General features: G+C 38.5%; 1 protein-coding gene across 3 annotated transcripts in view; it reads right to left on the bottom strand.

The window, feature by feature from the left end:
- MSRB2 (methionine sulfoxide reductase B2) overlaps window positions 1–12,654 on the bottom strand; it is a 48,797-nt gene that overhangs the window by 12,873 nt on the left and 23,270 nt on the right. Inside the window, exon 5 of one of the 3 annotated variants that reach the window (XM_054592746.1) lies at window positions 9,598–10,363. The exons of the other annotated variants lie outside the window; for them this stretch is intronic. Coding sequence (XP_054448721.1) covers window positions 10,259–10,363 — 105 coding nt within the window. The 3' untranslated portion in view covers window positions 9,598–10,258. Of the gene's footprint in view, window positions 1–9,597; window positions 10,364–12,654 lie in introns of those variants that run through there. 3 annotated transcript variants of the gene reach the window in all.

A 12,654-nucleotide genomic window follows, 5' to 3' on the forward strand; every position in this document is an offset into this window, starting at 1 on the left:
GGATTGGAAAAAAATATTCCAGGAAAATGGGCAAGAGAAGAAAGCAGGGGTAGCAATACTTATATCAGACAAAATAGATTTCAGAACAAAGGCCATAAAAAGAGACCCAGAGGGACACTTTATAACACTTAAAGGAAGAATCTATCAAGAAGACATAAACATTGTAAACGTAAATGCACCCAACATAGGAGCACCCAAGTATATAAGGAAAATCTTGGACGACTTCAAAAAAGATATAGACAGCAACACACTGATAGTAGGGGATTTTAACACCCCACTGTAAAAAATGGACAGATCTTCCAAACAAAACATCAACAAGGACATTATGGAGCTGAATGATGAACTGAATCAAATGGACTTAACTGACATATATAGAACCTTACATCCCAAAGAAGCAAAATGCACATACTTTTCAAATGCGCATGGAACTTTTTCAAAGATGGACCACATGATAGGACACAAAGCAAGCCTCAGCAAATTCAGGAAAACTGAAATAATACCAAGCTTTTACTCGGACCACAAGGGCTTGAAGCTGGAAATCAACCTCAAAGAGAAACTTCAAAAATTTGCAAATTCATGGAGACTGAACAGTAGACTATTATAAACAATGAATGGGTCAATAATGAGATAAGAGAAGAAATAAAAAAACTTCTGGAAACAAATGAAAATGAACATACAACAGTCCAAAACCTATGGGACACAGCAAAGGCAATCCTGAGAGGGAGTTCATAGCAATACAGGCTTACCTAAAAAAGACAGAAACATTTCAAATAAAAGACCCAATACTACAACTTCAAGAACTGGAGAAACAATAATAAATAAATCCCAGAGCAAGTAGAAGGAAGGAAATAATCAAGATTAGAGCAGAACTGAATGACATAGAGATGAAAAGAACAATTCAAAGGATCAACTAATCCAGGAGCTGGTCCTTTGAACAGATAAATAAAATTGACAAGGCTTTAAGCAGACTCATCAAGAAAACAAGGGAGAGGACCCAAATTAATAATATCAGAAATGAAAGAGGAGAAATAATGGATACCACAGAAATACAAAGGATTGTGAGAAACTACTATGAACAATTTTATGCCAAGAAATTTGAAAACCATGATAAAATGGACGAATTTCTAGGAAAGTATAATCTTCCAACACTGAAGGAGGAAGAAACAGAAAGCTTGAACAGACAAATAACAGCTGGGGAAACTGAAGCGGTCATCAAGAAACTCCCAACACACAAAAGCCCTGGGCCAGACGGTTTCACAGAATTTTACAAAACATTTAAGGAAGAGCTAACCCCTGTCCTTCTCAGACTAGTCCAAAAAATCCAAGAGGAGGGAGGACTCCCAGACTCTTTCTATGAGGCCAGCATCACCCTAATCCCAAAACCAGATAAAGACCCTACAAAGAAAGAAAACTACAGGCCAACTTCGCTGATGAACATAGACGCTAAAATCCTCAATAAAATATTGGCAAACAGAATCCAGCAATACATTAAAAAGATTATCCAGCATGATCAAATGGGATTCATCCCAGGGATGCAGGGATGGTTCAATATACACAAGTCAATAAACATAATACATCACATAAATAAAAGACAAAAACCACATGATCATCTCGATAGATACAGAAAAAGCATTCGATAAGGTACAGCATCCATGTATGATCAAAACACTCAGCAAAATGGGAATAAATGGGGCATTCCTCAACGTAATAAAGGCCATATATGTAAAACCTACAGCCAACATCATACTCATCGGGCAAAAACTAAAAGCTTTCCCACTAAGATCGGCAACACGACAAGGATGTCCGCTTTCACCGCTTCTTTTCAACATCGTATTGGAAGTCCTAGCCACAGTGATCAGACAAGAAAAAGAAATAAAAGGCATCCAAATAGGAAAGGAGGAAGTAAAGCTATCATTTTTGCAGATGACATAATAATGTACATAGAAAACCTTGTAGACTCCACCAAAAAACTACTCAATCTAGTAAGTGAATATGGCAAAATAGCAGGATATGAAGTCAATACTCAGAAATCAAAGGCATTTTTATACATCAGCAATGAAATAGAAGAAGAAATCAGGAAAAAATACCATTTGATATAGCAACAAGAAAAATAAAGTACCTAGGAATAAATTTAACCAAGGAGGTAAAAGATCTGTATGCAGAAAACTATACAACATTGAAGAAAGAAATTAAGGAAGACACAAATAAATGGAAGCATATACCGTGCTCATGGATTGGAAGAATTAATATCATCAAAATGTCCATACTACCCAAAGCAATTTACAGACTCAACGCAATCCCTATTAAGATACCAATGGTGTATTTCACAGAAATAGAAAAGACATTTCAAAAATTTATATGGAACCATAAACGACCCCGAATAGCCGCAGCAATTTTGAGAAAGAAAAACAAAGTAGGAGGAATCACAATACCGGACATCAAACTATACTACAAAGCCACTATACTCAAAACAATCTGGTACTGGCACAAGAACAGACCCATAGACCAGTGGAACAGAATAGAAAGCCCAGAAATAAGCCCGGGTCTATATGGGCAACTAATATTTGACAAAGGGGGCAGAAGCATAAAGTGGAGTAATAATAGCCTCTTCAACAAATGGTGTTGGGAGAGCTGGACGGCTACATGCAAAAAATTGAAATTGGATCATCAGCTGACACCATACACAAAAATAAACTCAAGATGGATAAAAGACTTAAATATAAGTCACAACACCATAAAAGTCCTAGAGGAGAACACTGGCAGGAAACTCTCAGATATCCCATGCAGCAATTTTTTCACCAATATGTCTCCTAAAGCAAGGGACATAAAGGAAAGATAAACAAGTGGGCCCTCATCAAAATAAGAAGCTTCCGCATGGCTAAAGAAAACATCAGCAGAATGAAAAGGGAGCCAACCATATGAGAAAATATATTCACTAATGATACATCAGATAGAGGTTTGATCTCCAAGATATATAAAGAACTCACTTGACTCCACTCCAAGAAGACAAATAATCCAATCAAAAAATGGGCAAAGGACCTGGGCAGACGCTTTTCCAAGGAAGAGATACAGAGGACCCAGAGGCATTTGAAAGGATGCTCGGCATCACTAGCGATCAGAGAAATACAGATCAAAACCACAATGAGATACCACCTCACACTGGTCAGAATGGCCATCATAAACAGATCAACAAACAACAGGTGCTGGCAAGGCTGTGGAGAAAAGGGAACACTAATACACTGTTGGTGGGAATGCACACTGGTGCAGCCATTGTGGAAAGCAGTGTGGAATTTCCTCAAAAAGCTGAAAATGGAACTGCCTTTTGATCCAGTGATTCCCCTGCTGGGACTATACCCTAAGAATCCCAAAACACCAATTCAAAAGAACCTATGCACCCCAATGTTCATAGCAGCACAATTTACAATAGCCAAGTGTTGGAAGCAACCGAAATGCCCATCAGTAGATGATTGGATCAAAAAATTATGGTACATTTACACAATGGAATACTACGCAGCAGAAGGAAAAAAAAAAAAAACTACTAAACTTCGCGACAGCATGGATGGAACTGGAGAGCATCATGCTAAATGTAATAAGCCAGGGGGCGAAAGACAAATACCATATGATCTCACCTATAAGCGGAACCTAACCAACAAAACAAAGATGCAAGGAAAATAAGACCAGCAACACTGAAAGGAAAAGAAACCAACAGAGACAAAAGGGAAGGAGGGAGGGGTGGGCGGGGAAAAAGGAAGGGAAGGGGCAAGTCAAGGAACATATAGCAAGGACTCATGGATAAAACCAAAGTGGGGAAAGATGAGGGAGGGAGTGGGGGGAGGGGACAGGGGAAAGTGGCGGGGGCGGGGGGAAGACAGAGACAAATGTATTTGGAAAAATAAATAATTAAAAAAATAAACATTAATCGATTGCCGCTTGTAGATTCCCTGACAGGGAGAGGGGGCCAAACCTGCAAACTTTTGGTATATGGGACGATGCTCCAACTGAGCCACACTGGCCAGGGCAAGATTTCATTCTTTCAAATGGCTAAGTAATATACCATTGTATACAGGATGGGACAAAGGTAGGTTTAGAGTTGTGAGTGTGCAAAACAGAGTTTATTCTTGTACTATTACTTATTAATTATTGTATTATTTTCCATATGAACCACTGTAAACCTACTTTTGCCCCACCCTATATGTGCACCACATCTTTATCTGTTTATCTATTGATGGACACCTAGGTTGTTTCCCTATCTTGGCTATTGTAAATAATGCTGCAGTGAATATACAGGTGCATATATCTTTTCACATTAGTGTTTTGGATTTCTTTAGATTAATACCCAGATGTGGGATTGCTGGATCACATGGTAATTCTACTTTTAATTTTTTGAGGAACCACCATACTGTTTTCCATAATGGCTACATTAATTTACAGTCTCACCAACAGTGCCCGAGTGTTCTCTTTTCTACACATCATCACCAACACTTATTGTTCATTAATTTATTGATAATGGCCATTCTGACATGTGTGAGGTGGTAACTCATTGTGGTTTTGATTTGCATTTTTCTGATAATCTGTGGTGTTGACCATCTTCTCATGGGTCTAAGGGCTATGAAATATCATGATGGAGAAGTTCTATTCATGTCCTCTGCCCAAAATGCTCTTGTATTTTGATATTCCTTACAGATCTTAAGATATAAGTCAAAACAGTCACTTATGGGGTGTTTGGGGGTTTTTGTTAACAAAGAGGAGCATATGTGTAACCACCAACACATAATCTACTGATCATTTCTTTAGCCATAATTATCTGTAGTTATTCAAACAAGTCACTGGTTTCAAGTTCTTACTATATATATACTTTTTACAGTGTATATGTGTACTAATTTGATGATGAAGAGATAAACATGAAGTTCATGAATATGAATATGAGAGTAATCTAAAAGTCATTAATCCATCAAAAATGATTAAGATTCTTTTCTGTGGCCAGAGAAAAATCATCCCTGGAGAGATAAAAATAATAGTTTACTAAATTGCTACAATTCTTCCACCTGCATTACTTGGCACTTCAGTGTGAGAGTAGGACAGAGTTAGTACTTGGTTCACATGGCAGAGGCCTCCAGAAAGTTGGGTAAACTGAGGCAGCCATAACGGTTTCTATTTTGGGGAAAAGTCCTTCTTAAAAGAAAATGCAATCAGAGCGAAAACTGGCAAAACAGATACTGTGGCAAACATTCTTGAAATCAGGAAATGCTTGGGAAAAAAGTACTACAGAGGTAGACAGTGATAGGGCAAAGGAACTTTCTGATTAGTCAGTACTTTCTGAATTTTTTTTTCTACCCTTTTAGTCCAACGGACTACATTTGAGGTTCTATGAGATCCCAAGAGTTTGAATTATATTGTCTCTGACAATTAGATTGACTTCAATTTCTTTGTTCTAAGTCAGGTGAGACGCAAAGAAGGAAGGAAGGAAGCAGAACTAAGCAGGGTTTGCCTTCTAGAAAAAAACAAAAAGGCACAAAAATGAAAATCAACATTTAATATCAAAGAAAAATGACACACCATATAAATATACAACTATTCTTCCTGGAATTCCTTCTCTTCTAGAATAAATACATTTCTTCAAATTATTATATAGGGATAAAGAATAAAGTAGTGCAATCCAACAGACTGGCAAAATGAAACTGGCACCAGGGATTTTTTTACCCAATAGCTAGGAAATGGAATATGTGGTCCTTAATAATGATTTATATTTTTTATAACATGATGATAACAAGCTGTTAATAGTGATTTATATGTTTGTAACAAGATCGTGACTGGCTATAATGAATATACTTTAAAACCCACTAAAGTTTGGGAGCCAGAATATAACAGATAATGTGTATTCATAGTCAGCCCCCAGCACAAAATATCCTAATTTATCAAGTACCACAGGGTGAGTCAACAAAAGCTATTAGGGTTTCAGCCAGAATCATCACCTTCCAATAATTCACCAAAATGACAAAAACAAAGGGAAAGAGGAGAGAAACACCTTATAAGTTCTCTTGGCCTGTTAGGAAGCATGGAGCTGTTCCTTTGGCCACACACATGTGAATGTACAAGACAAGTGATATGGCAGACATCAGGGGAATGCCCCACCAATGTCACTATGGTAAAACTGGAAGAGTCTCCAATGTTACCCGGCATGCCTAACCTTGGCGTGCTGGGTAAACTAACAAGGTTAAGGGCAAGTTTCTTGCCAAGAGAATTAATGTTCGTTTTAAGCATATCAAGCCTGAAACACATGAAGGGGATTAGAAAAATTGTGGTAGATGTTACATGACCACATAAACTTATTAACATTCAGCAAAGTACACACTCAAAATAAGTGCATTTTACTATATGTAAATGATTTTTTTAAAAAGGAGCCCTCAATTCTGACGGTGGATCATAGGGGCTAGAATAGTGAGAAGAGGACTGGACGTGGGCTCTAGAGACCTGGCCTGGCTTCTTACCCATTATCTGATTTTGGGTAATTTATTTAAGCTTCCTGAACTCCCATTTCAAATATAAAACAGAAATAAACATTCTTTGTCTCCCTCACATGGATGTTTGGGAAGGCAAAGCTAAACTGAAGACCACAAACTGTGGGCTATTTCCCGGGAGCAATGAGTAGTTAGCAGCATTCCAGCACTCTCATCCAGAAAGGCTACCAGAGCTCGCTCAGATAGGGCAATTATCTCTTGGTAGGCAGCAGAGGTCTTCTGCAGTAAAGATTCCTATATTTGTTTTCTATTGCTGTTGTAACAAATAACCACAATGCGGCGGCTTAAAAAACACATATTTGTCTCACCTGTGAGAATAGAGTCACACGGGGATGAAACAGATTGCTGGAGGCTCTAGGGGAGAAGCCACACTTGTGCCTTTTCTGGCTCCTAGAGGCTACTCGTGTTCCTTGGTTTGTGGCTCTCTTCCTCCATCTTCGAAGTCAGCAACATAGCATCTCCTTGACCATTCTTCCATCAGCACACCTTTCTCTGTCCTCAGCCATGAAAGTTCCCTACTTCTAAGGATTCATGTGATTAGAACAGTCCTACCCAGGTAATCCAGGACAATCCATCTCCCTGTGCCAAAGTCTTTAACCTATTCACATCTGCAAAGATCCTTTTGGCATGAAAGATAATGCATTTATAGGTCTGAGGACTAGGATTTGGACATCTTTAGGGAAGTATTATCTGCCTAGCACGAGTGCAGAGAGGGAAGAACCCCAGAGACCCACTTTTATCCTGGGATTATTAGCCAGTCATGAACTCTGCCAAGAGTCTGGGCTTTGTACCCACAAGGGCATCTCCTAGGGAACACAGAAATGAGCAGAGCATTAAGCAGGCTTGGAGCCCCTAAGAAAGTGGCTAATTTTCCTCCTAGCACATTTGATGAAGGTGGGGTCTGTGTGGGTTATGATGCTAAAACCTTAAGTGAAAAATATTTGAAATGCAGAGCATTGTTTTTCATCAGTTTTGTGAGCAGAGGTAAACAGTTCAAACTGTTTTAGGATGAATGGCCTCAGAGAATACACAGGCTGTCAGTAGACCTTCAGGCTGGAAGGTGAGAGGCAAAACAGAGGTAGACTGAGCTTTATCAGGTATATAGCTAGCTTCTGGATTTACAATTTAACACAGTCTCTGACTGAATTAAAACAAAGGCCACCACTCTACCTACCCATTATAGAGAAAAGTGTACCCTCTCTAGAGGAAGGCAGTATCAGCGGGGAGTGCAATATATATTTTACATCATCACCTGAGGTCATGCTCATTGATTTTAGAGAGAGAGGAAGGGAGGGAGAGAGAGAGGGAAAGAAATATGGATGTGAGAGAGAAACATCAACTGGTTGCCTCTCACACACACCCCGACCAAGGACCCGCAGCCTAAGTATGTGCCCTGACCGAGAATCAAACCCACAACCTTTCATTTCATGGGACAATGCTCCAACCAACTGAGATACACAGGAGAGAGGACCAGGGCTGGGAGTGTAATATTTTAAAAATACATAATACCCAAAATTCAATTTAAAAACGTCTAGACATTCCAAATGGCTACATGATTAAAAATCAAAAGACAAAATACACCCACAGGTGATCCAGACAGTGAAATTTAGCTATCAAGGGCTTTTAAAACTATACTTAATATGTTCAAGAAAAAAATTAAAAATATGAATAAAAACACACTTATAGAGAACTTCAACAGAGAATTGGAATCCACAAAAGAGAATCAAATGGTTATTTTTTTAGGAGGAAAAGAAGTGCAACAATTAAAATGAAGAACTCATAAGATTTGTCTAAGAGCAGATTAGACATGCAAAACAATGAAACCGATAAACTATAGAGCACGTTGACAGAAAACTTACAAACTGAAGTAAAAAAATGTGAAAGAATGAGAAAATACAGGAAAGAGCCTGAGAGATATATGGAATGCAATAATAAAATGTTCTAAAATCTGTGTTATTAAAGTTCCAGAAGGGCAGGGGAGAGAATAGGGGGAAAGCAATAGAGAAGAGATAATAACAGAATTTTCCAAAACTAATGAAAATATCAATCTAAGATTCACAGAGCTCTATGAATCTTACGCACAATAAATACAAAGATAACCACACCACGTACATCACAAACTGCTGAAAACCAAATAAAAAAATAAATTCATAAAAGCAGCTACGGAAGGAAGGGAACACGTTACTTTCAAAAGAGCAACAATATCGCTGACTGATGATTTTTCAGAATGAACAATGGAAGCCATAAGACAATGGAACAAAACTTTAAAATACCAAAATAAAATTTCTCCAAATTAGAATTCAATACCCAGGGAAAATAATTCCTCAAAAATGAAAGGAGACCAAACTCATACAAATGTATACACTAAATATGTTCAATTTTTGTATATAAATTTTTCCTTAATAAAGCTTTAAAAATGAGAGTAGAATAAATACATTTCTTACCATCAAAAACTGATAAGATTTATCACTAGGAATCATGAACTAAAAGAAAAAGTAAAAGGAGTTCTTCAGGCAGAAGAAAAATAATAGCAAAGGAAAACATGGATTTAAGGAAGAAATAAAGAGCAACAGAAAGTTGCAAATATTCTGTTAAATATAAATGATATTGGCATAGACACTAATAATTTGTGGGATTTAAAATGTGTGTAAAATTAAATATATGACAATAATAATACAAAATATGGGAGGGTGTTAATGGAATTTGAAGTGTTCTAAGGTTACCATTCTTGGAGAAGTAAAAAGAAAAGCAGTAATTTTCTTATGACCATAACAAGAATGCATGCTGTGATTCCCAAGGTAGCCACTAAAAAAAGAACTAAATAATGTATTACAAGTAAATAAAGAGAAAAATAGAATAATTGTTTCCTTTATGCCCTAAAGTCCCAAAGAAAATGATTTAAACACTTACAATAGCAAATTATTCAAGACTCTCAATTTATAAAACACTTCAGCTGTCATTAGTATTAGTATAAACAAATGCCTATGACCATGTGATCTATTTATTTTTTGGCATTTGATTTAGAGTCTTTTTTTATAAAAGAGCAAATTCATAGACTTAGATAAAAAGCAAACATAAATTTTAGTAAATATTTTATTTGAACATTTTGAAGTTAACTTTGCAGCCACTTTTATGATTATCGCTGAAATCTAACATACTCCCATTGGAACTTAAATTTTGAGGGTCAAAAGATTGGGCCCAGAATGTTCAAGACATTCTAAAATTTTGACAAAGAATCATGCATCCCGTCCATCACCATACGTGCGTCCCAAAGCACAGCTCTTCCACAGTCCCACTCCTCGGCGCTCCTTTCAGTGCTGGATTGTTGATTAATTCCATCTCTCCCTTCCTCTTTTTCACTTGATCCCTCATCTATATACTTCCATGAAGGACTTAACTGCAATGGGAAGTTCAGGGTAGTTTTACAGACATTTTTTTGCTTATAGTCTATCAGCCTCCTAATGTCCCCAAAGAGTCATGCCCTCAGGTCCCAGGCAGAGCCTATAGGAGTCAAGTGGCTGGAAATGGCTGTTCCTCTGTCATTCTGTGACATTCCACTCAGAGCAGGAGTCAGGGTTGAGGTCATTCCAGGTAAACAAATTAGAGAAACTGTGATTTGCTTCGTCCAAGCAGCAAACTTAGCTGAGTTTAGAATTAAATAAAACAACTTAGTCGCATGAATTTTGAAAATTGAGGGTGTAAATGAAGGAGTGGCAAGGGAAGGGGACTCTTGGAGAGAGTCAGGGTTTCCCTGGTTTGAACTTCAGTGCCACACTGTTGATACAAAACCTCTGACCAGTAGGCCCAGGCCCATCAGGAAACACGTGGCCAAGGTGAGCTTCACACTGCAAAGGAGAGAAGCCCCGGTCATTTCTGCAATGAGCAAAAGCTCTTTACATTGTAAAAGTAGACAGATAAACCCCATGTGGCCACCCAGTGTTTGGCATCTGTGTGGGGGAAAGAGGCTACTGAGTTTGTTAAAGAAATGAAAGAACACAGAGGACAGCAGTGGTAAGTAGCTCTCTGGTTTATCAGTGAGAATGCGAGCATGTTATTGAATGTAGGCCTTGATTTACTCATCCATAAAGTAGGAATGATAATTGTAGCTATTTAATAGAGGTGTTGTGGAGTTTAATTGATGTAGTGCATATAAAGCATTAACACAATTCCTGGGTAAGTACTCAATAATGTTGTAGCCAGTGTATTATGTTTTTTAATTGAAGATAAGGCTATGCTCTGTTTATCTGCTTGCCTGTGGTGTTTTACAAAATCAGAACATCTGAGCACACAAGGCTATCAAGATATATCTGTCGTCTGGATGTAAGTGCTCCCTTCTACCCCCCTCACAGAGGGAACAGCATGCAGCGTCACAGGCGGTGTCACTCTATCAATTACACACCGCAGACTGGGACGAAGACAAAGAGATGCCAACCACGTTAGGCCTTTGCTGCCTGTCCCCATTCAAAAGAATGTGAAGGGCCATGAGATATCACCTCTCACCTGTCAGAATGGCTATCATCAATAAATACACGAACAAGTGCTGGCAAGGATGTGGAGGAAAGGGAACCCTGGTGCACTGCTGGTGGGAATGCAGACTGGTGCAGCCACTGGGGAAAGTGGTAATGGAGACACCTCAAAAAATTAAACATGGCCTTTTGACCTAGCAATCTCACTTCTGGGAATATATCTGAAAAAACCCTAACACTAATGCAAAAGAACACGAGGTCTGTCCAGAAAAAAACCCAGCCATTGTTAATATAACACAAACAGTTTGTGTGAGATCAATGTAACCTGGCAGCCAAGGAGAGTGGACTGGAATGTGCATGCATGAATAATGATGACTTCACTGAACTAGTCAGTGGGTGAGGTAGATGCCATTGAGTGAGCATGTGTATTGTGTGGCCGTGGCATTCAAAATGACTGAGCGAGTAGAGCAATGAGTCTCCATCAGATTTTGTGTTAGGCTTGAACATTCCTCCACGGAAACTATTCAGGTGATTCAGAAGGTCGCATATATGGGCAATGGTGATTGGCAGCTTCATCACGACAATGCACCTGCTCATGCATCATGCCTCATGCAAAGTATTTTGGCAAAATATCAAATCACCCAGGTGACTCAGCCCCGCTACAACCCAGATTTGGCACCCTGCGACTTCTGGCTTTTCCCAAAACTAAAACCACCTTTGAAAGGGAAGAGATTTCAGATCATTGATGAGATTCAGGAAAATACAACAGGGTGGCTGATAGCTATTGGGAGAACTGTGTGAGGTCCCAAGGTACCTACTTGAAGGGGACGGAGGTGCCATTGTCCTATGTATAATTTATCTTGTATCTTTTTCAGTAAATGTCTCTATTTTTCATAGTACATAGCTGGATATCTTCTGGACAGACCTCATATATGCACCCCTATGTTCACTGCAGTGTTATTTATGATAGCTAAGATCTGGAAACAGCCCTAGTGCTTATCAGTAAATGAGTACATTAGAAAACTAGTGCATTTACACAATGGAATATTACCTGGCCATAAAAAAGAAAAAATATTATCTTTTGTGACAGCATAGATAGACCTGGAGATTATTATTCTAAGTGAAATAAGCCAACCAGATAAAGGCAAATACTAAACAATTTCACTTATATGTGGAATATAATGAAAAAACAAACAAACTGACAAAGAAAATAGATATAGAAACATGGGTACATGAAACAGAATGACAAATGTCAGAGGGGTGTGGGTGAAGGGGATTTGGAAAAAGAAGGTAAAGAGATTAGCTAAAGGCTATATATGCTTAGCCCATCTACAAAGAATAGTGTGGTGAAGTCTAAGGGATTTGGGAGTAGGGGCTCGGGGTAGGTGGGCAAAGGCGGGATGGGAAATGGGGAACATCTGTAATTGTGTCAACAATAAAACTTTTTTTTAAAGGTGAAGGGATTAATAAGTTACAAAATAGGAGTGAATCAAGATGGCAGAGGAGTGAGTGGAAGTCACACTGACCACCTCCCAGGACCAACCTGGAATTACAACTAAACTGTGGAGAAATCACCTGGAACAAACAACTGAACAATAGCGAGAGGGAAGCCCTGTAACCTCAGAGACAGAAGAATCAGCTTTGGCGCAATCTAACTGGTAAGGAGTATG

This window comes from Pteronotus mesoamericanus, unplaced genomic scaffold (assembly GCF_021234165.1).
Source record: "Pteronotus mesoamericanus isolate MK-2021 breed Mesoamerican mustached bat unplaced genomic scaffold, CSHL_Meso_final contig_130, whole genome shotgun sequence".
Taxonomy (NCBI): domain Eukaryota; kingdom Metazoa; phylum Chordata; class Mammalia; order Chiroptera; family Mormoopidae; genus Pteronotus; species Pteronotus mesoamericanus.